The sequence below is a fragment of the Anser cygnoides genome, chromosome 1, assembly GCF_040182565.1.
Source record: "Anser cygnoides isolate HZ-2024a breed goose chromosome 1, Taihu_goose_T2T_genome, whole genome shotgun sequence".
Lineage (NCBI taxonomy): Eukaryota > Metazoa > Chordata > Aves > Anseriformes > Anatidae > Anser > Anser cygnoides.
In genome coordinates, this window is record NC_089873.1 from 31,926,544 (window position 1) to 31,951,386 (window position 24,843).

The 24,843-nt window shown below is 40.7% G+C and overlaps 1 protein-coding gene across 2 annotated transcripts in view; it reads left to right on the forward strand.

Moving 5' to 3' along the window:
• The first annotated feature begins 868 nt into the window (after window positions 1-868).
• The window catches only part of PDZRN4 (PDZ domain containing ring finger 4), a 269,511-nt gene continuing 245,536 nt past the window's right edge, over window positions 869-24,843 (forward strand). Inside the window, exons 1-2 of one of the 2 annotated variants that reach the window (XM_066991970.1) lie at window positions 869-922; window positions 13,187-13,288. In XM_066991970.1, the coding sequence (XP_066848071.1) occupies window positions 884-922; window positions 13,187-13,288 (141 nt within the window). In that variant the 5' untranslated portion in view covers window positions 869-883. Of the gene's footprint in view, window positions 923-13,018; window positions 13,289-24,843 lie in introns of those variants that run through there. The other variant, XM_066991964.1, reaches the window with a different exon arrangement.

The window sequence follows — 24,843 nt, forward strand, 5'->3', positions numbered from 1 at the left end:
GACAAGATTGCATGATTCTGTGATGCTAAGCCTTATCAAAATGAATTGTGCAACAAAATCATAGATATAAATGAAATGATACTTGACTATAATTATTGTTTGAAAAAATATATTATTTTTAATAATTCCAGTTGGGATTTCTACTAATTTCAGTTAAACATTGGCAACTTAAAGAGTTAATTTCACATTCAGCACAAACACAGTGGTGGAATCAGGATCAGCCTCACATTAGGAATGCATGATTAGTAAGTAATATGGTAATACGACCCTTAAATCCTTGACTTGGTTATTGATTTTCAAAATACAGTCACCCCTTCTATAACAGTAATCTAAATTTTTTATGCCAAGGTTAATGACATTACATTAGCTATACACAAACACATATTGTTCAAATGAACGCAGCTATCATGCAATCCAGATTGCTCCGAAGTGTCACTTCCTTTTTTAACAGTAACAGTCATAACTGATTACTTTTGTAATATTTTTGAAGCAAAGATACCTCACAAGGACTAATGAGCTTAGCTGAATGTATATAGAAAAGAACGTAAAGGAGGAAATTATACATATTTCAATTCTGTGTTTCTTTAATTCTCCCTTTGACTTTTAACCGATGAAAAATTGCTTTTACAAGGTGAGATGGTGTTGCCTTTATGGAAATAAGTCTTGGAGGACCTCTTTGGAGTAATTTGGCCATATTTAATCAAGTTTTTCAAGGTGTGCTGCCAGCATTGTGATCTCCACCTCAGGTCTAGTGTCTAGAAGGTAAAAAGAAACAGAAACAAGCTGTGTTTTCTCCTTCTGCAGCGGCTTTCCCTCTCCAAAGTGTCTCCCACTGCTGTCACTTCAATGAAGAGGCTGATGTTTGGCAGCTTTTGATTTCTTCATGGACTCGGTGCATCTCCTAAAGGAAAGATTAACAAAAGTAAGTGCAGAGCTGCTGTACAATATTAGAAATGGGGAAACTATTTTTATTTCTTATAATTGCTTGCCATGAGAAACAACAACAGTAGCACATGAACCTAGCTGTGTTCATAGGGCCCTCTATGCAATCTAGCTCTGAAAGTTAAGGCAATTACACCTGATTCCATATCCAAAGGAGAGGGATTGCTTAGGATCCCATCATGGGAGCAGGATGTGAGGGCCAAGGGTCTTGTAGTAAAGATGGGTTGTTTTTCTGGATGAGTGGACACCAATAGACTGAGGAGATAGAGGAGAATTGTCCTTATCACAAGATGTTTCATAGAATGAATATTGAAATCTGTCTTCTCCTTAAGTGTTGCTGTAACATTGATACAAGAATGCACTACTAGTTCTTTCGTATAATATACTAATACATCTTAAAACCAAACTGCTTGAGTGGGCATAGATGAAAAGTGTAGGTATGAACAAAGGTATCTGTATTATGCAATAGCAGCATATGTATATCTACAGAGAAACTCTTTATCTGTTCTCCCCATTCATTTTGCCCTTCACCATTGCTACTAGATATGTGTGCTCTACACAGCAATATGAGGAGGAAAGGTGCTGAGTCATTGCACCCTGCAGGTTTGTGCTGCTGCAAGCTCAAAAATGAAGATAATAAAAGTGCAGTAATATTGCATACAAGCAGCAGAAGCATGAAAGCCAGTATGTGCCAAAAATATGACAGTAGTAACTAATTCAGAGAGCAAGTTAAGCTTCTGTGTCAAATCACGTATTTAGCATATATTAATGCGAAGAGAGCCAAAGCAAAGAAAAGCAAGTCCACCTGCATCCACTTGTGTATGAGTTATTTTTGTGATCTTCTGAATACAAATGTCCTTTACCCACATAAAAAAAAAATAAGGATGGGAGATCTTATGTTTATAGCATTTGCTCTGTGCAGTAGTTTAGATTTTTAATTTTCCTCATTTGACTACGATTCCCAGACTGAAAAATTTTCCCCTTGTAAATAATTTACATTCTCTTCCTGTGACTGCAAAACAAGCCTGCTTTTCCACCTGCCAGCACTGATGTGTAAAGCACAGTATGTAAAATAGTGCCCAAATGAAAAGATTTATTAAAATTATTGCTATGAGAAACCTGAAATGCTGTGGGTACCATTTCTTTGTTGTAAATGGCCTTCCACAACTTCATTTTGAAGACACTTTTCTTCCAATACAAGTTGTCCTCAAGTTCATTAAAAGAGCACAGAACACATGAAGAATGTGAATAATTTTGACCAGTAATTTAAACTCAATGGGAATGGAGTATTTGCACAAGTTTACGTATTTTTTTTAGATCATTTCTGAGGCCAGTTCTATCCATACCCATGTCGAATGTACTTTGCCCCAGAATACTTTGCCCCAGAATATCATATCTGCCTCTGCCTTGCACAATGCAGAGTGCCCATGGGAACACTGCTACACAGCCCAACGGCACCACGCTCCCAGCCAAGCCCCACTAGTGTCCATCTGTCACACACGTCCCATAAGCTACCATGCAGCCTACACAAGAGTTACTCCCTGATGCTCTCTTTCTAGTCATCTAGCATTATTCAGAGAGGAGATCAACAGACTCCAATGGTGGGGGACCCCCAAAAAGGGCCCTTGGCAGTGGAGGTGCAGGGAGTGGTGTGTTGCTTTGTGAAGCGGGGGCATTCCCAGCCAGCCCTAGAGAGTCCCATGAAGGCATCTCAGGTTGTGTGTTCACGGCTGCCCTGGCCACCAGCCCTGCTCCAGCTCTTGCTCTCATATGGGGACTGAGGGGATGGAAGATGCTGCAGAGGGGACCTGATGGATGTTATAGATGCAACCTCTGAATCAACATGCAAAAGCATTTGAAATTTCACACTAGAAGTGATCAAAGTCACTTGTAGGAACTCCTTCTGAGGACTTATCAGAGAGAAAGGGGAGATGACTGGACAGATCAAGCCTTGAGTGTGTGTCTTTTTACTGTGTAAAACAAAAAGCAAAACCAATCAAACAAAACAAAACAAACAAACAAAAAAAAACCCACAACGTTTTCACTAAATATTCAGGAAACTAGTGCATTGGTTGGTGTCTGATAACCTGTAAACAAGAGAAATGTCTCCAAGTCTACAAAACACCACATGGTAGTAAAAAAGGGCATCTCCAATGCCAAATTTTAGCACCTTCACCTTGAGGAAGGAGCAAGTCCTACAGCAGGTCAGCAGGCAGAAGTGCTGCAGAGGTGCTGTGAAGGTCGCAGGTTGGTGAGCAAAAGGTTATTGCAGTGGGGATGTAGCAGCAGCAAGCTTTGGAGAAGCAGCGGCAGTAGCACTGCAGGGATGGATGGTAGGTGATGAAGCAGCAACAGAGCATTGGTTTGGTGGTGGCAAAAGGCTAGGTTGAGCTAAAGCCATGGAGAGCAAATTTAGAGCCAGCCTACAGCGTAGGCCCCGTACCAAAGAAACAGAGCTGTAATGGCTTTAGCTGAAATAGATACCATGCGGTTGACACGTTGGAGGGAAGGGATGTCATCCAGAGACACCTGGGCAGGCTTGAGAGGTGAGCCTGTGTGAAAAGCTCACAGTTAAACAAGGCCAAGTGCAAGGTCCTGCACAACATAATCCCAAACATGAATACAGGCTGGATGACTAATGGATTGAGAGCAGCCTTGTGGAAAAGGGCTTGGGGATATTGGTGGATGAAAAACTGTCAATGTGTGCTCATAGCCCAGAAATCCAACTATATCCTGGTCTGCATCGAAAGAAACATGACCAGCAGGTCAAGGGAGGTGATTCTTCCCCTCTTCTCTGCTCTCATGAGACCCCACCTGCAGTACTGTGTTCAGCTCTGGAACCCCCAATATAAGAAGGACATGGACCTGGTGGAGTAAGTCCAAGGAGGGCCATAAGGATGATTGGAGGGCTGGAGCACCTTTCCTATGAAGAAAGGCTGAGAAAGCTGGGGTTATTTAACCTGGAGTAGAGAAGGCTGTAGGGTGACCATACAGTGGTCTTCCAGCAACTAAAGGGGGCCTACAGGAAAACTGGGGAGGGACTCTTTGTCAGGGACTGGAGTGATAGGACAAGGAGTAATGCCTTTAAACTAAAAGAGGGTAGATTTAGATTAGATGTAACAAAGAAATTATTCACTATGAGGGTGGTGAGGCACTGGCACAGGTTGCCCAGAGAAGCTGTGGATGCCCCATCCCTGGAGGTGTTCAAGGCCAGGCTGGATGGGGCTTTGGGCAACCCGGTCTGGTGGGAGGTGTCCCTGCCTATGGCAGGGGGTTGGAGCTGGGTGGTCTTACAGTCCCTTCCAATCCAAACCATTCTATGATTCTAAGTGACAGACCTCACATTTTTCATATCCTTAGAAAAAGAGATCTAATTGCTAATCCTCCAGGCCCAGGCAGTTTGCTCTGAGTGGTGTACAGGCAGATAAGATAGCTACCTCCTCAGTCAGCTGGAAGAAGCATTTCAGGACTTTTGCCAACTCATCTTGGGACAGCAGTAGTTTCATCTGGTGCAAATTGTTCACATTTTATAAGCTGATTTTTAAATTATTATTCTTCCTCAACTCCCGTGGGAAAAAAAAAAAAGAAAGAAGAAAAAAAAGAAAAGACTGCTTAAACATTTCTTTCCAAATCCATTATTTTCCACCCAGAAAATATAGCTTGCTCTTGAGCCCCCTAATTTGATTTGTTTCCTACATTTGAGCAGAGAGAGGAAGCACTTCAGTGTTTTCAATGAGTCTCTAGAAAAATGAACCAGGCACATTTGCTGCCTGCCACTGCCTGCCATATTTTCAGCAGCAAGGATATGAAAGCTTTTATCCTAGTGCTTGCAAAAGTAGACCCCAGCCATACATTTAACTCTGAGTAGACAGGGATTTGCCCACATGCAGTTATTGGGAAAAACTGGGGCATACATTATAACAGATCTCTGACAAGACCTCCAATGCTGATGTTAATTGAATGTTTTTTTTAGGGTATATTTTCAATCTTGTTTCTCTCCACTTGTCCAACTTTCAATACTCCTGAGAACAGGGAGATGACAAGAATTAATGCCTGTTTGCATTAACCCTAACTTTATTGTCACTTAATTAACTATGATTAATGTCAGGAGGCAAAGGAGAAACGTCAAGCTATTTTCAACAGCTCTGTACTGATGAGTTCAGAAAAACAAGTAGTGGCATTACAGTGCTGATTATAATAAAATCCAGCCAAGAGATGCATTGTTTTGATTGCAAGGTTTATTCTTCAGCCACTGACAGCATCCTGGTAAACTGCCAGTGACTGTAACCCCTAGAAACCTCACTTAAGAAGCATGAACCAAAAATACAAATGCTACCCCTGAAAGTTAAAAACAAAGGATAAAATACTATTCTGAATTACTCAATAGTTGTGAATCTGTGTAAACTGTGTTTGGGTAGTATATTCTCAGCTATTTTAGGGAAACAGAACTGCCCAGTTTTATATTTTCACTATTCTTTATTAATCTCCCAAACTGAATACACAGTTCTGATCCACTGCCAAAAGTAAATCCATAGGCTGGTTAGGATTCCTGCTAGGTCTAGCAAAGCAGACCCAACATCAGTAGGCTAGTGGGAAGAGCAATAGATGTGGCAGGCCTGGCATTTTAACTAAGTTACTAGACACAGCTAAGCTCTCTAAGACCTCTTTTTCAGATCATTACAAGGGGAAAAAGTGAAAGAAATGAAAAACAAATTAAGATTGGTATTGTAACTTTCCTGACTTCTTCACTGGGAAATGTAGGATTTGAGACAGCAGTGTGAGTTCGTGGTGGCTGTATGTGCCAGGTGATGATCTAACCCAAAGAATTAGGGTAAGGGAGTGATTTGAAAATAGGCAGAAAAATGATGAATTATTTTCTCCAATGGATGTGACTGTATAATCTTTCTAAAGGTTGAAGTTAAAGCATATACATTTGCTCATTTTTTGCTAGAAGGGAAAGTTTGTTTTATTTTCTTGTTGTCCCTGTGATCTGGGAGCTCCATGAAGCGTCTCTTACTCCCTTCTCCTCACATACCATCAAGGGGGGAAAAAAAAGTAAGAATTTCTAAGAAGTGAGCACATGCAAGTAGCACAAGGCAATGGTTGGGTGGGATTCCTCCCACTTTCCCCTCCTTCCTAAAAGAGACTTTGCCTTTGTATGTGCTCCTCCCTTCCATGGCAGGGAGGAGACCTTAGCTCATAGCTCCTGACTAGCAAAGGAGGAATGGAAAATATGACACAAAATGGAGGAGCTGCCAATGAAAAAGAGGAGGGAAAGTGAGCTAGGGAGAAGAAGAAATTGGCATATTGAAGACTGGAGCAAGGACAGATGGGTACTGGTATAGGGAAAGGCAAAATAATTACAGGGAAAAGCAAATGAAACCATTAAAACCAAGAAATAAGGACAGCAAAATAGAAAAGAAATTGGAAAAGTTTGAGTGAGTAAAGGAAAATAGATTTGTAGGTCTCATTTCTGGATCTGTGCTTCATTTTTGTACTTTGAAAATATATCCTCTTTTTTCTTTTTCTTTTTTTTTTTTTCACCTTGCTTTTTGAGGACTCTCTAGGTGCTTGCAGTGTATTGAGAACTGACTTTTCGAAAACAATTTTTGTTTACGGAGAAGACGTTTTTACACACACATAGTACAGCTGAATTTTCATTTTATAGATAGTCAAGGCAGCAAAAACAGACAAAATAATCAGGAAGGCTGATCTGGTCTAGCCAGAAAAACCAGCAGTTTGTGCTCTTCTTTTGTTCTTATTTGGTCAAATTATTTCATATACAAAGGGATACTGTCCTGCTGAAGACCTACACTGAGAACAGTATTCCTGCCATGAATATGTCCTTCGAGGAATTTTCTTGTTTACTCAAGAGCTCTAGCTTTCGAAAAGCTTTCCCCTGCCCATTTATTTCAATTGGAGTTTCATGTAAGGAAATAAAACCTTTTATGCCACAGTGGAAGTGATAGGAAACAGCTGAGGAAAGAAAACTGTCATGGGTGACCATTAACTGACGTCACTATCCTGAAGCATTCAGCAGAGCAATCATTTTAGGGAGCAACAATTTGCAAGCAGCATCATGTTTTCACTGGACTCCAACCTTGCCATTTGTAATATCTAGCTATGGTCTTTGGTTGTGAAGTCTAGTGCCCTTGGTGGGTTTCAGTGGAGTCCATTAGGCTAGTTACGTAGGCTTTAAGAGCATTTCAATCTCAGCCACATAATTATAATGTGCTTTGTCATCTGGCCAGCCTGGGTAGACGATTTAGTTGTGAGTCATGTGAATTAGAACTTGATATTTCATACTATCATTGGTGGTTTTCAAACAAATTTCTCTCTCTCCCTCTTTCTCTCTTTCTCTTCAAGTACACTGTCAACTGTTTTCTGTTTTTCCGAAGTGAAGGAGATAAAGCAGTCTGTCATCCCCCTCTCAGTCCCCATTCTGGATGTAGAAATAATTGCACAACATGGCGGAGGAGTGAAAAGGTGTCATTGAAGTATGTGATGTGTCTGTGTGCAATGGTTAAATGCAAAAGAATGATATTTTATTGCTTACTTAGCATTTTTAAAACTATTTCTAAAGCTATATCCTGCATAAAATGATTCCTGATTTAATAACAGGAATGGTATAAAATTTTAAACATAAATTTTAAACAATTATGTTGCTGTAGAAATGTCCTTTCTTTCTTCAGTACGTGACATAAATGAAATATTGTGCATTCAAGAGTCTGAAATAACAAAATGAGATCTAAAATCTAAAATTTAGCTTTAGATAAGAAGTGAAATTATTTCTGTTAGTAATTTTATTCTGCAGAGCAAGTCTCCCTAAGATATTCACAGCCTCATCCTCATCTTTCTTTCCAAAATAAATCAAACCCTGTTCTCAAGAACCCTAGAGCCATATGGTCAGTCACACCACTGACCAACAAAGACAGCAGGCTGGATTTCATTGAGGGGTAATAAACATAGTGGAAGATAAAGTGTAATGCTAGCTCTTCGTCATAACAGGTCTGCATCTAAACCCACCCAAAATGTGACATAGTGAAATGGAGAAAAACACTTAAGATTTTCTGTTTCACCTTCCAAACTTACTTCCATATGTGAACCATATTGAAAAAAGTACAGTGCTTCCTCTGGGATCTCTGAATATTTATTTTAGTCTACTGCCAAAGCAGGGCCTGTCATGAGGGTTCTCAAAGTGATTATTATGAGGGGCAGAAACAACAGTTGTGAACAGGCACAGCGTTGACCACTGGTTGAAGACACATAAATACCTAAATATGGAAGATGGGACTACATACCAGTGACTGGGCAAAGCAATCCTTTGATCCAGTGTACTTAATTTTCATTCTGTGGCAATTAAATTTAGATTTTTGTAGCAGTTCAGTGTCCTAGAAGCATGTTAGGCAGACGACCAGGTGTACCAGGAAAGGAGAGAGAAGTTATAAACTGCTGAGGGTTTGCATTTATTGAAATATAAACCGAATTGAAATATAAAGTGTTGGTCAAATGCCAAGCATAACAGATATACTGTTGCCTGCAGGGCTCATCTCAGATGTATAACCCTGATCCTGAAGATTTTCTTTTAATTTCTGATTCCTACTTTTTTTTTTTTTTCCTATCTCAAGCGTCCTTAAATGGAAATCAGTGAACTGGATTTAACGTGAATGAATACAATTACTATACTTGTTCCTTTGTATGAATACTATTTATTTCTGCTTCATGGTCCACTCTACATAGCTCCCCACAAGTTCTTTGTTTCTGATTCAGACTGTGCCTTTATCAAAACTGGCTGCCATATAAAAATGTGGCTTTTTACTGGGCCTCATCCAAAGGCCACTGAAGTCAAAGGGTTCATGAAAGGTTCAGAGCCAATTATCCTTACTGCTATGGCCAGCCATGTTCTTTTCACACTTATAGTGTACACTTATAGCCGTGTTCTACACTTATAGTGCTGTTTTCTTTTGCCAATATTAAAACAAAAGCTCCATCACAGTGCAGTGAAATATGTTTAATATTCAGACTTTGATTTTCCTTTTTATAAATAACCGTTTTTTAATGGCATTCTTTATCTTGCTGGGATGGTATGTGAATCCAATGAGTCTAATGATAAATTGTGGAGCGTAAATGGAACATTAGTTCTCTATGTCAATGAGCAATGTTTTGCTGCTTAAATAAATATTAGTGAAATGTATCCTTGATTTACTGAGTCTATACTTAAATAGATGACTAGTGTTGTTCTGACAGTGTAAAAAATGGCCAAAGCATTCTCTTGTGTGGCATGTAGGAAACTGGCAGAGAGTGGCATTTAGGGCAAATAGTTAAACATGTTTGGTTCATCCTCACCATTAGATTTCATTTTTTGAAACAGAATCCTAAAAACATTGATTTAAACTTCTTTGAATCAGTAAAGTGAGATCTCCCATGCAAGATTGTTTTTCTTCTCTTTATGCTTTGCATTTAAGCCTAAAAACACAATCTGCTGAATTTTGGGTTGCTGTTGAAGCTCCCTATTCATCTTTGCACTCTTCAGCTCCCATATGTTACAAGCCATCGTTAAAAAAAAAAAACATATGTCCTTAATAAATTAAATAAACGGACCGTACTTCCCACTGCTGCATTTGAAGGAAGCCCTTCAAACTTCTCCAAATCACTCATATTCCACGCTGGCTTAAAAGTTTATGGGAAATAGCAGGACTAAGAAATAGTAGCTCCAAATGTCACCGCACATATCCAGGGGATACCAGTTCTGCAGCACAGTACCACCAGCTGCTGTGAGCTTGCCAGAAACAGCAAGCAGAGGACATCCCAAAGTCTGATCTACCCAGGGACCAGAGATCTCCACATGCTGAACCTGGGTTTGCCTGTATATCCTTGGGCTCCCACTAAAGTCTTCCCCTTTTAAACAAACAGAAATACCACCAGTTCAAAGCTTTGACATTTTAAAAACATTTTCATCCTTTTTCTGTAGAATTCTATAAACCCCAAAACAGTTTAATCTGCTTACTAGCCTTTAATTATACTAACTGCCAATATATTCTATTACTAGTCCAAAGAAAATAGTGGCTGTTGTGTATTTTTTAACTGTGATTGATGAAGCATATTTGTGTAACATTAGGTCATATTTGTCAGAGTCTAACTTTTTAGTTGGCAACTACACCATTAATTAGCAATATTGCTGATAACCTCTATTTTGTATAACCAGCAAGTTGTTTTTCCATACAAGCTGGCAGTGGAAAATAAGAAAAGGATATTTCCATGGTGCCACAAGTCTGGAGTCAGAATAATCACAGAAATACACACTACAGCATTCTCTGTGATTGCTATCTGTAAACCAGGCTTTATTTCTTGATAGGCATTATTTTCTTAGGTGTTCTTATTGTGCCTTCCTTCCTCTTCAGTCTTACAGTAATCTGCTTTAAATGTTACATCTCTGTTTTGGATGCTGCCCGAGTCCATAGTCAGGCCAGTAGCATATTCCTGAGCTTGCACATTTCCTACTATTTACTGTAATACCCTGTTTTCAGCTTCTTACAAGTCTTCCAAACTTTCTCCATTTGCAATGAAATTCCATTTAATTACTATTTTGCTAAAGATTATTTCAGCTAAAGCTCTACTGCTGTCTTTGAGCATGAGGTATGGGATAAGGAATGTTTTTTACCCCCCTCAAAACTGCATAGCACCTTTTATTTTAAATACTGTAGTGTTTTAACTTCTGGAGCTGGGACATGAAGTTTCACAAAAGTTTCACAAAATCTTCTATCAGGAACATCTCATTTACAGTCACTATGAAAATTCACATTTGGCCATATGACATCCCTTTGAAAAACTGTAGTTCAAAAACTCTTAGTAGAAACTGGTTTGCGTTCACCAATTAAAGTTTCCAGAGATGAGACTTCTTGCCCAAGCTCCCTGAGCACACCCAAGGATCTTGCAGCTCTAAGGGTGCATATACTGTTTGACTTGACATTAGTCATTCCGCACTGCATTTCCAAACCTGAAATATGGGAAAAATACAAAGTCCATGTCTCAGAGGAGCTGTGTGAAACTAGGTCATGAATACCTGTGAAGCATGTACGTGCTGCAGTGATAGTCACTGAAATACAGCTCTTGAGAATGTGGATAATCCAACCTTTACAATACAGCTTCATCTGAGGAGAAGAAAGACAGCTTGGGCTGTAAAAAGAAAAATGAAGAAAATAAAATAGCGTGTTGTTACTCATTAATTGAGTACAGTCAGTTTTTTACACTGAGAAAGGACCTGTGAGAAGCAATAGAGGACATAAGCATGTAATGAAAGATGGCATCCTTGGGCACATGCACTGCCTTGTTGCCCAAAAGTTGTGTGGACATTAAGTCACACATTTTCTAACTCCTGTGCTGTTAATAATGGTGTTTAACCTAATCTTTGTTGTGTATCCTGCAACTGATAGGTGGGGAAGGATGTCTTTGTAGTTGAGTGCTGACCTGGGACTTGGGGACATCAGACTCATTTCCAGATTCCACCACATATTTTCTGTAGAAACCAAATTGGTAAAATGAGCATAATAAAAAAAAATCAGTTATTTGCCCATTATCTATCACATCTATTTGACATTTTTCTTTTCAAAACATTTGGGGAAGTTTTTGTCTCTTACTCAGTACTTACCAGTCTCAGTTGAGGCCTCTAATGACTCTAACTGTCATTTTAATGACTTGGTAAGAGCTGTACAGAGCTTGCTGAAACTAAACAAATCTTTTCCAGTGGCATTTGTAGCAGCTGTGGGAGTTTCTCTCTGAACAAACTCCTAAGAACTGCATCTCTTAGAACTGCTAAAAAACACGTGAATGGGAAAGGCTGGTCTTTTTATCTCAAGATGTATTTAACAGGTTTGAAGTAAATGAGACATGCAGTCATCAGTGGCTTGATAGAATCTTCTGAGAGGCAAAATATGCTCAGGACATTTGCAAGGGGCTGCAAGGTTTGGCTGCAAACCCTTGGGATCCTGCCTTCCCTTCAGTGAGAGACAGGTGAGGTACCAGGTGGGATGTGGTAGGATATGCAAGTGGGTTTAGGCAGCTGAACTGGGCTCTGTGTTTCTAAGATAGGACCAATAGCATTTAATACAGATTTAATATGCAATAGCATTTAATATGGATTGTTTTGTGCATTTCCATTGTGATATTTACCAATGCAGTACTCTAATTGCATTTTACCTACAAATGCAATAAAATGATAAGAAATCATGAAATGAAAGGCAATGTTCAATACTTCTTTTCATTTATTAGGTTTCTTATGTAATACGATGGTAGAAACTAATGGAACTGTCAGTAATTGTCACTGACAGGCAGTTCTTATTAGCTGTAAATGTATCTTTGTATTTTATTCAAGGATTATAGATCATTTTAGTAGCAGAATGGTACATTCAATTTCTGCATATATTCTTCTCAATGTGAGGTACATTTAAGAGGATTAAAAATATCTAGTCCTTCTAAGCGGTGAGTGAGCTCTGAGTGAGCACTGCAAACTAATGGACATATTGCTCCAGGTTTAAGGAATTAACACAGTATCATACTAATGTACAATCTGCTGTGGCTTTGCAATATAATAGTAAGCGTAGACTTACATCAGTGGAAATCCTGCAGAAAACTACTGCAGTCCTGGAGAAAAATGGTTTATTAAACCTCTCAGATTTAAAGTTGGAGACCTGGATGAAGCAGAAGTTTCTTCTGGGTTAATAAGTATTTTTCTAATGTTTACCAAAATCCCAACTTCACCATTTCTAGTTGTAAAAGTTAGAGCAGATGGACAACAGAACAAGAGCAGTGTGAACAAGGCAAAAACTGTTATGCAGAGATCCATATTACTCTGTGTGACTTTCAGCAAAATTCCCCAGTAATTTCATCTTGTGCTTGGAAATCAGACTTCTGACAGACGCATCAGAAAGGCTTTCTTGTAATTTGCAGCACAACGGTTACTTTGTAGGATACTTTTTTACCTAAAAGCAATTGTATTAAATCACTGAACAAAGAGAGGGAGATATGTTTTGATTAGGTACACAGCATTCCTCTGGCAGATTTCAGGACCTGTAGTCTAACAGATGACACTGTAATGAACACAATCGTCTTCCTCTTAGGCTGCCTGAGGAACTCTGCATCCTTGTTTTTGGCCACACGACATTTTCATGAACCACTATTTGTTTTCTTTGTCTTATGGATTTTTTTGCTTAACTCTTCTTACAAGTGTTTCTTTATTTTTCCTCAGGTATGTGGCCAGGAAACCACCATCAGCTCTCCTGGCCAGGCAGAGAGAGAGAAGGTGGTGGCCGGGGTGGCAGGCAGGAGGCTCTGCAGAGGCACTGCCAAGGTGGGTGGCATTGCTCCATCCCAGTTGGAGCTCCTCCAGCCCCAGAGCTCATGCTGGCTCTGCACTGCGGTGCACGACTCCTCGTGGGCATTTCAGTGCGTTCTGGTAGCAGCACCTGCATGCTTAGCATGGTGGGGAAAATGCCTATAGATGGCTGATTTGTTGGTTTTCTCTGCTTTTTGTCAAATGATCTTTGAACTTTGAGACAAAACTTATTTTAGGCTAATGCAGAGGAGAATACCATCTACATCTCACACTATTTTATTTTTTTTTTTTACCAAATAAGAAACATATTTAAGATGCAGTTCATGCTCAGAAGGCCTTTGATCAATTCTTATAAATGGTAGATTTAACTGATGTGAGCTCTTTTTAAAAATAGTAGATCCTTTTCAAAATGTTGAGCAGGAGAAAGTGCAGAGGTGTGCCTATAACAAGAAAAGCTAATACACGCAAATTCTCTCTGTGACCTAGAATATAAGCAAAAAGGGAAGTTTAGCCTGAGGTTCTAGTATGGAGGTAGATTCCTTGGAAGTAAATAACATCATACTTTCTACTGCAGAAGTGTGTTTTTTGTTTGTTGGTTGGGTTTTTTTTATGATTTTATTGTAAACGTTTATTTCAAAAAAAAAAATAAATACACTTGAAACAGGACATCCTTTTCAGGAGATAAATAGTACAGTAAAGAGAGTGATCCATAGGAATTGAGAAACAGATAAACTGCTAGTTGTGATGTATCTGTTACATGCACCCCTTGCATGGAAGTCACAGCAATACTTTGGGCTACAGAATGAAAAAGTATTAGGCCATATCTTATCCTTGATTTTTAGTATACTGTTCAGCACTGGTGACAGGAGTTCTCTTTCTTTTAACAAAAATATGTGTTCTTTGTTATTCTTAGACTGAATTACAGCAGCAATGCAATGTAACGCATTGATGACAAAACGTCTCTGATGAGAGGGAGGCTACGTGTACAGGCTGGGGGATAAGAGGCTGGAGAGCAGCCCTGCAGAAAGGGATCTGGGGGTTTTGGTCAACAGCAAGCTGAACATGAGCCAGCAGTGTGCCCTGGAAGCCAAAATGGACAAATGTACCCTTGGGTGCATCAAGCATGGCACAGCTAGCTGGTTGAGGGAGGTGTTTGTCCCACTCTGCGGTGGTGCGGCCTCACCATGAGTAAGTACTGTGTGCAGTTCTGGGCACCACAGTATAAAAAGGACATAAAACTACCAGAGAGTGTCCAAAGGAGGGCTACAAAGATGGTGCAGGGTCTGGAGGGGAAGACCTATGAGGAGTGGCTGAGGCCCCTTGGTTTGTTCAGCCCAGAGCAGAGCAGGCTGAGGGGAGGCCTCATGGCGGCCTGCAGCTCCCTCACGAGGGGAGCGGAGGGGCAGGCGCTGAGCTCTGCTCTCTGGGGACAGCGACAGGACCCGAGGGAACGGCATGGAGCTGGGACAGGGGAGGGTCAGGCTGGGGGTTAGGGAAAGGTTCTGCACCCAGAGGGTGGTCGGGCACTGGGACAGGCTGCCCAGGGGACTGGTCACAGCACTGAGCCTGCTGGAGTTCAAGAAGTGTTTGGACAGTGCTCTCAGACACTGGGTCTGATTTTTGGGTGGTCCTGTGTGGAGCCAGGAGTTGGACTCAATGATCCTTCTGGGTCCCTTTGAACTTGGGATAGTCTTTGATTCTATGAGAAAAATTCCTCTGGTGCTCCACTTGGGATTGCTCTGGATGCATGGAGTCCTGTTGACTTCAGCAATGAGCAATCTCATACCTCCACATCGGGTGGTTTTCTGCTGGGACTTGGCTGTGCTGAGACACCTCCCGTAAGCCCTTCTGAGGGTTTCTCACGCTGTAAACCTCCAGACATACCTCCTCCTTCTGCATTCACTTTCTGCTTTATGTAAGCTGCTTTTGTAGGAGAAAAAGGGGCAGAAAGGAGGAGTTTTGCCAGCACAAACAGCAGCCCGTCTTTCATCTTTCAGGGCACAGCCCTTGGGGGGAGCAGCGGGGCGGTGTGCCATGCCAACAGAGCCCCAGGAGGGATTACGTTTTGGGGAGAAAGCATGCCTCCATTATTCCCCAGTGCAAAGGAGGGGCACACAGGTTCCCTCTCCCTTGATCTTGGGGACAGCCTGGGCCTGCCTGCTTCCTGCCATAGCTGATTTTCCACTCGCACTGCTCAGCCTGGAGCCACAGGTTCCCCTTTAAAGCCTTCTGCCCCCAGGGCATGCTGAGGAAGCCCTCCCTGATACCTGCAAGTCTGCAAGGGCTCCTGAGCACGGACAGATACGTGTGGGGAGGACACAAAGGGCTCTTTTTCCATCCACCTCCACCCAAAGGGCAGGAGCACGTCAGGCTGACGTTCCTAAATACCTCCTTGAAATTCTACATTAAATCTTCTAGAAACTAAGAAGCCCAGACTTGCTCCCGACAAAATCAAGGGTAAGTCCCTACAGACGATAAAAGGAAAAACAGCAATCCCTAAACAGGTGTCCATTTTGATTTCCCAAATGAATCTAAAGGTGCAAACTACATTTGACAGTTTTTCAACTGAAACTAATATTCACTTCAGCTTATGTCTGAATTATTTAAAATGCAATAACATTCCTTTGCTGCTCTATTGTATTCAGACATTCAAAATCCCTGCAAAATATTTATTTTGGATAGTTCCTATATCCAATTCCTCTTTTTATCAATAGAACAATATTTATGGAGGTCAGGCTGCCAACTTTGCCAGACAGACGCCCTTTGCATTCAAAAGAAAACATGATTCATCAGAGGATCAGGATTTCAGCTGCAAATTAAACTTTTCTTTGATAGGCCGAGAGATACAAGTCAATAAAGGAAAACTTTTGATAGCTGGAAAGGAATGTATACTTTGAGGCTGCCAATGTTCAGTTCTGATCACTAATACCTTACCTGATGGAAGAAATTTTTTCTTTTTCCTTGCTTTATCTAATTATATCCCAGGGGCAATATTTACAAAGAAATGGAAAGAGAATTATAACCAGTTGTGCTGTGTAAAGGTGTCAGCTTATTTTTGTTCTCTTTTTGAGATCACGAACATCTTTTAAAGTACTTGTGCAGCACACAGGACAAAAGTGCTGTGATCAAAAATTAGCATTCTCTAGATAACGCATACAATTAGTATTTAGCATATTAAGAACAATAATAACGATGATGACAAAAGCAGTGATAAACTTATTGTGGCTTGTTAGCTTTCAATGCACAAGCCTATCACATATGAGAAAAGACTCGCTCTAACAGCTGCGGTACCCAGCACAGTAGGAAAAAGGAAGTTCTATGCTGGGAGAAGAAACCGTTAAGATCCAATGATCCTTATTTTTCAGAGCTGTTGCTCTTAGTATTTGCTGCAGATATCCCACAAAGTTATTTCTTGTCTCTAAGTAGTACCATTGAAAGTGCGTAATGTATTTTTCATCACGTACCCTTTTAGTGGTAATTAAATATCACAACCCTACCTTGCAACTAATTGCAATGGCCTTGTTATTTTTGGTTTTGCCTGACTATGATTTCAAACCAATGATCATTAGTAACAATAATAGTCCTCTACCCTTTTATCATGCCTTACATCTGTGGGACTCCATGTTAAGCATTACTGTGTGCATTACACCAGTGCTTACACTGAGTCACAGAGGTTAATTAACTAATTAAAGTTCTCAAGGCACGTCAGTGGCAGAATCAGGAGTAACGACTGACAGTCCTGAGTGCTGCTTTCCCTGGACTGGATATTCAGACAGTTTTTGCTAAAGGGTTAGCCAGACTTTAAAATGGCATTAATCATTAAAAGCTGGACTTCTTTATCAGAGGATTGTTTGTGTGGGAAGGGAAGGAGGGACTCATTTCATTGCTAAAATGAAGCTGAATGTGAGGCTAATGGAAAGAAAAGCTCCTACTTGTCTGAATCACACTGCTTGAAGGCAGTGGGTGTTGCAGAGGGCTGATAGTATTCGTTAAGGAATCTCAGAATGTTTTGTTTGCAAAACCAGCCTGGACAGTTATGTCCTGAAATTCAAAGTTCCCAAACACTACAAAATCAGGCCCAATGACATTTAACTAATCTCTCGGATGTCCTCTGAAAAGAACTTGGGAATAGAGCAGCTCTTAATAAGCAAGTTGCAAAAAGATCATGTTCATCTAACTTTTGCCTCAGACGAGATTCCACCTTTGGACCTTGCTGTAGTCAGCAGTGAACGGCTGCTTGCTCAAATACACAGCCATGTGAGTTCTGGTGTTGTACAGATCAAGAAAACTTGGAAGTTTTAAAGTACGATTACCACAGAAAAAAGGTATCTTCTGTGTCTCTACTCTTCCCTGCCACCATGCCATTTTATTTTAACATAAGAGCCTTTGACAGGAGCTGTTTATGCTGCTTCGTATTCTCATGGGATGGAGACCAGCATCAGTGAATTTAAATGGGCATTTTATGCTGATGGTATATTAATATGTATGATCTAGCAGGGACTTCAGTTTTTATTACAGCTTGAATCATTATTAATTTTGGTAAATTTTCTGGCTTTAAAATGAACTGTAATAAATTTGAAGCCATGCCTCTGCATAGACCAGATAACACTTGCCATATAGATTTTCCCATTTAAGCTGATAGGCTAAGTTCTCCCAAACCTCAGCATATGTATCCCCTGTTTGTATTTAAAAAGAAAACCCTGATAGTAAAATATCAGATTAATATATAACATTTTGCTGTCTTGATCCATTTTAATACATAATCAAGGGCCAAATCCAGTTTATCTCACTTTGGTGGGGAGCCCCTTAGCAGTTAATAACAGACTCGTATACTAAATTATATGTTATTGATCTGATTCTTCTGTGACACAAGCAGAACCTGATGCAGCTATAATGCAACTAGAGGGTGAAGGGAGGTACCATAAGTACATCTGAGTGTGATGAATGGGACTATACCAACAGGCATGAAGAAAGAACATGTTCATCCTTTCTAAAAGCACAGCTGATTCTGAGGACTTTTTTCTGATGTCACTGAAGCATCTGGCTGCTCAGCAGTTCTAAAACTCAGGCTTCTTTCTTGAAAAACAGTGTAGATAAAAAAAGGTAATGATGAGGCAGTACGGCAGGTAGGAGCTATATTAACATTTTGACAAAACACCCTGTAACAAGACTATCAGGCTGTACATGTCAATCCTCAGTGCAGGAGTAGGTAGTCATTAGAAAGTTGGGTTAGTACAGCAGAATTAATGTTCATGAATCCATGATGATAGGCAGCTTAGGAACATGTAGATTTGACTTGTCCAAATAGGCTTTAATGGTGTCATCTCTGATCTTTCAGGTCTGAGTCTCTCACAAAACTAATGAGTAGAAAATGTTGGTCAAATTCAAAATATAACAAAAGTTTCCCAGCATCAGAAAGTTATTCTCTTTTTCTTTCCCATTGTGGCCTCATTAGGACTGGAACTATTAAACCATGAAGTAGCAATCTGCTAATTCAGCACTTTTGGCTCTTCCAGGAACAGAAGAAATCGACATCTCTGAACGGTGTCCCATGAGATGTTAGGCTGGACTGCACTCCCTCAAGTGCTAGGATAAATAGACAAAGGAGCTTCACTGTGCCTTTATCTGTACAGTTTTATCAGGGGTATTAAATCTATCTCTCAGTTTGGTCTTCTGAGGAAAGGAGATGTGGCATCAGTGAATCGCATACACCTACAAGTTGAAAAATCACAAACTGGAGCAGGTTCTGTCTGGTTTTAGTGGGGCTGGTGAATGAGAGGAGCTGACAAAAAGAATAATATACTAAATATGTTTTTAGAATGCCTAGTCAAAGTGGTCCTTCACATTAGACAAGTATAATAAATTTTAATTATAAATAAAATAAAATACAAGCCGTTCAGATGGTTTAAGTTTACTTCTGGAATAAGGAATTGTATTTAGTTTAATTCAGGCCTATTAGTAAGTAATTTGTGAAAGTGTAGCTTTAGGAACATAGGACTGAGGAAAAATAAGGCAAAACAAATCCCAAACTGGAAAAATTACAAAATCCAACAGCATGCTTTCTCACTACTCATAATATTTGCTACTATATTATGTTGGTATTTTTAAAGATTTACTACTGTGAATCGTTATTCCATCTTATTTGTACTGTCAAATACAAACATGAGACATTAATGTTGTAAGTCTCTAATGGAAGAAGTGAAGTATATCTAGGAATTGCATTTGCTAGAGCAGTAAAACATTTTCATTATATGAGGAAATATTATATGAGGAAATATTTCTATTTTAGCAGTTAATTCTTTGTGTTAACATAAATTGAGTCTCAGAGGGACTGGCCTTGAGGTGAATTAAATATTTGGAGTGAGTATCTCAAATTTCGTATGCGAGGAACACTGATAAAGTAAAGAGTTCCTTGGCCATTGTTTAACCTGTTTTGTACATGGGGACAACAGGCAAGGGGGTTGAAGAGGACACTCCAAGCCTGCATTTTCCAAGTACATCAAGGACAGTAAGTGTAACAAAGAAATCGATGAGATGAAAGAAGCATAAGCATACTCTTTTCTTATAAGCTCCTATAAAGCTCCATATGAACACTGAGGTATTAATTGTTCATTTCCCTTCTGTTTCTATTGCTTCCATATTTCCGATCTGCTTTTTGTACTGCATCTGATAGGAAGCTAGTAACACTAAAACAGTGCATGGATTCCTGTCTTCCCATGCACTGATTGTAATTATATTTTAGCTACCATTTAAAATGGTCTCTTTCATTACTTTCTTGTTTTCTTTGAATTACTAATAGCTTTTTCCAGTCTATGTCTTGTTAAAATGCATAAAGTATCGTGAATTCTCTGCACACATTTCTCAGGCTGCTCACCTGGCTTAGACTAAGGCCAGCCACATTCTGGTGGCTATGGTATTTAAATTTAATTTCAAAGGCTTAAATTCATGGATTTACATAAGAGTTCTGAAAATCCTCCCCCAAAAAATCCTACATTTTTTCTCTTCGGATGGTCATATTTCACTCTGAGCTTTTCATATATGCTTTTGAAAATGGTTTACTTTCCTCCTTTACCAGTATAAGTGCAAGCTAATACGACAAAATGTATAGGTAAAAGAAGTTTTCTGTGCAATATAACACTGACAGAGGACATGCAGATGTCAGAAGGGTGCCAGTACCCTGAGGCATTTCTACTAATTTGAACAGCTATCAAAGCTTTCACTGAAGCTGAGGTTAGGAACTGAGGTTCTGCTTCTTTCTCAGTTTACAACATACCTGATTTTACTGACATTGGGCAAGGTGACTGTTTTTCCATCTTTGATTTGTAAGCTGTTTTCCTGCTTGCAAAGGAAGCCCTAAGGACAGCTATCGTGTGTTTGATTGTTGACCAAGCACTGCCTGTGTGAGGGCAGAAGGACTTAACCCTGCTGTGGAGGTACCAGCACTGAGAAGGCGATTCCCTTCCGAATCAGTTTGCGCTCTGTTGTCTCATCTAAGTTTGACAACCACAACTGAGTGGTTCTGCCTAGTGCCGGTAGCTGCTGCAGTTTTGTAATGTGAAAAGTCATCCAGTTAGATTTTTTTCTTGAGCTAATGGATGCTAAAATAGACGGAAAGTATCTGGTGTCTGCATACCCTTAGGGAGTATCTCTGTGCTGAGAGGAGGTGTCTGCAGCAGGTGAGTGGATTGTGGATTGGCTCTGCAGGGACAAATTTAGAAACTGGGACATTATGGGCTTGCAGCAGTTGGGCTGGTATAGGGAGATTAGGTAGAAATGCCTAAGGCAAGACTCCCATGTTCCTTTACATTTATCCCCACTGATTCCTCCTCCTGCTTAGGCTTCACCCAGGGCTCCTGCTGTGGTTTGAAGGACAGCACGTGCAACACAGAGCCTGGGCTGGGCAGCAAGCAGTCTGCATTAAGCTTTTTACCAGACAGCCGAGCGACAACCCAGCTGGGTGCAGAAATGCATTACAGGACTGACAAATGTGAGGTTAAAACACTGGCAGACCTGTTTTCTCTCAGTCTGGGTCTCACCTCTTCTTGCTCCTTCTTTTCTTCTTTCTTGCCTTATTAAAAAAAAATTAAAAAAAATGCTTTCCTTTAATACTGAAGAAGGGGTAAAAAGAGAGAGAGAGAGAGTACTAAGGAAAAGTACTGTGACAACCCTAGAGCAAGCGTATTGGTCTATTTTGTCCTATAGGTTAAGTGTGGGGTCTTGTCCTGCCTTTGCTAGTGGAGTTTGCAGTTCAAGATTTAAAGAAATACGTATCCCCATGTACTCCAGCAATCTGGACCCTTGATTCCCACTGCCCAACCACCGTGGGGGCAGAATGCTGCTCTCTGCTTCCTCTTTGCTCCCCCAGTTGGAGCAGCTGCCTGCTCTCACTGCTGGATTTCTCTTTAGGAGAAGGCCTTGCCTTGTCAATAGTCTCCTGAAGGGAAGGAGACCCCAATTCCCTGCTCTGACACTTCCTGTTCATGTAAGCCATTTTGACCCAGAACCTAAAGAATTTTAGTTATCTACCTCTTTGTCTGTAAAACAGAGGTAACAACACTTACCTCTCTCACAGAGGTTTAGTGTTTAACTGTTCTGTTAAGAACATGTGGAAAAGCCACATTTCAGTGCCCAAGTAGTCTTTGTAATGCTGGACTCTGAACAAAAATCTGCTCAGAAACAACTGTTCAGCTATCGGGGATGTTCCTCCTCCTTAACTCCCTATGGTTAAGTTCTCAAACTGCTTAACGGGCATGGTCAGGAATATTTGGGTTTTATAGCAGTGGGCAGCTTGACTCTCATCACGCACAGTCTCACCGCTGCCCGTCTCCCACCCTCTGCAAGGCTCAGTCCTCAGGGGGCGACCTCAGAGCAAATCCGTGGAGTGAAGGATTTCCTTCCAGGCCTTGTGTTGGAAGGTACAGACTATGCTTTTGCCTACCCTAAGGAGTGGAGCCTTAATACAGTGGCTTTGCTAGAGAACTGCATTATATAGGGGCTTTAATCGAATGCTGTGAATTCTGTGGGGCAGCATCAGCAACAAGTGAAGTGAAAAGTGAACAGTAGTTACCTGGATTGCTTCAGGCCAGGCAGTGGATAAAAGAGGCACGGCCAACATCCAGACCTCCCACTTCATGCTTTTTAAGTCCTGCTTTCATTTTTCTAGTGGTCGAAGTTGATTGGTGACACATTTGATGTCAAACATAATTAAACATAGACTGTATAGTCTTTCTGCCAATGAACAATTATAGATCACATGTTTTCTGTGTAAAAGCTTCCTTACTGGATGTCTGTAGGGTTGTTTTTTTTTTGGAAGTTTCTCTCCTTGGGTGATGAATAACAGGCTTCAGGGAAAAAAATAAATTAAAAAAAAATGTGGGCTTTCAGACTCAATTTTGCCCTTTCATTTTAAGGACACTTCCTCAAACTCTCTTATAATGTGCTGCAGTGATAGACTGTGGTGCAGAAAGATTGCTTGCTAACCTGAAAATAAAGAAAAGCATTACCTTCCGAGATGTTTCTCTGTAATCAAACATGAATATATGAACTAACTAACTATATGCTTATAATCTTTTCTCTAAAGTGCAATGACATTCATTCTTTCCAGACTCCAGATGATAACAGGTTTTAATAGCAAATGGTCAGGTCTAAATCCTGCCCTCAGAGTGATGTTGCTGAGTCCTCCTGGCAATTAATATAGGTACAGGGTGTTTTTTTAGCGTGAATGGGAAAAGAATCTTCCTTTGAAATCCTACAGATGAATAATAGGGCAAAATGATTATGAAAATGATGGGGGGAAAAAAAAGCAAAAACGTATGCCTTATTCCCACATACGTGACTTGAAAGTTTTTCCCCATTGAGTTCAACAGTCAGGAGTCTTCCAGCCTACCTTCAGGATTTCAGAGCAATAATTCTTATCTCGGGATTCTTTCATCAGAAGATTTGGAAGCTGCTGTACACTTTAAACTGCAGATCCTCTTAGGATGAGGCAAGAGCTATGGGCTGAAACAACCCTTGATTTTATACTTGAAATAGCTGTTCCTCCTCTCTCTCTGACGCCCAGGAGCAGCAGGCAATCCGTGCTGATAAAGGGCTCCCTCAGCAGCACTTACCCCCACCAAATCCTTCCTCAAAATGTGCGTGTGTGTGTGCGTGTGCTTGTGTCCAACTATATGTGACAAGGAGAGCAAGTGATTTCATATTTCAGATGGCTTTTGGTGCTTTGCCTGATAGAGCAGAGGGGTGGAAGCTGTTGGAGGAGCATGGAGTTAAAAGAAGCTGAAAGGCTGGCGTATCTGTTATTATTTGTGCATCTTGAAAGCGAACTGTGACTGCCCTGGAGACAAACCACTGCACAAGGCTTATTTTATCCAAGCCTGGGTGCAGTCCCAGGGTGAACAGCGGAGCTGTGCAGAGCTGTCGCAGCTGTGGGCAACATCTCTGAAGCATCACTGTTCCCATGGTCCTCGGCCTCCCCCCATCTCAGGAAATCTGCATTTCCCTCTTGGATGGTCACAGCCCAGGCAGGACTGGAACAGCTGTATGAAACCTGGAGTGTTGGGTGCTGAGACCTCGGATGAGCAGACAAGGTTATAATTAAGTGTTCTATTTGAGCGCAGTTTAGGAAAGTATGGGGTTTTGTTTTCATTTCCTGATTAAAGGGGAACTAATAGGACTAATCGTAGCAACAATCCGATGTAAGCGCATCAGTAATGTTTGTACGTATTCACCCGTGTGTACCCATTTCCGTGGAGGTCTGGTATGCAGGCAGCTGTAACCTTTAGATGGGTTTTGTACATTTGTCTGTATTACAGGTTGCTGCAGTGGAAAATTACTTTTGGTATAAACCCAGTCGCCTGTGCTGTCATCTGTGCTGACATCTTGGCAAAGAAAGATAGTTTCTTACTCCAGCACGAACAGAGAAAGGTCATAACCGCTTGGAACTGTTTTACCAGCAGGCTGACATTTCGCCAGTGCCCAATGTGAGCTAGTAAGGATGGGATATTTTAAAAAGCATGGGCTTCCTAAATCTTCATTTATTTAATCACCTAAGTAAAAAGAAATCTCAAGGCTGGGAGGCTCAAACCTGGCTCTGCAGCTTTGGCTGCTTTCGTAATGGTGAAAAAAATGGGCCAGGGACGTGGGAAGGGCTCATGTGCTCACTCCTGAGCTCTCAGCCCCGAAGCAGGGTGGTCACCCCGTAACTATCTGCTGGGCTCAGCCCCCACAATGTCTGAGCCATGTGTGCTTGAGCGCTGAGCATACGTGCTGCTGCCTCTGTACAGACCTGAGCCTCTGGGCCACATGAATGGAAATGAAGAAAATATATTGGGACATTTGGAAAGAAGGGCTGGTATAAACAAATACTGAGTGTAAATATTCAATTGTAAAGACAGATGAAGAAAGGACTATTTTCCAGTCATTTTCTCCAACATTCATAATGAGACTGATTCTGACCCTGTGAGAAACGCAATTAAAATCAATGGAAATACTAGATCATAAAAAGCCAGTATGAATAGCTTAATTAGTTACTCAGAGTGTCTGATTTCCTTCTTTGCGTGAGAGAGGCAATT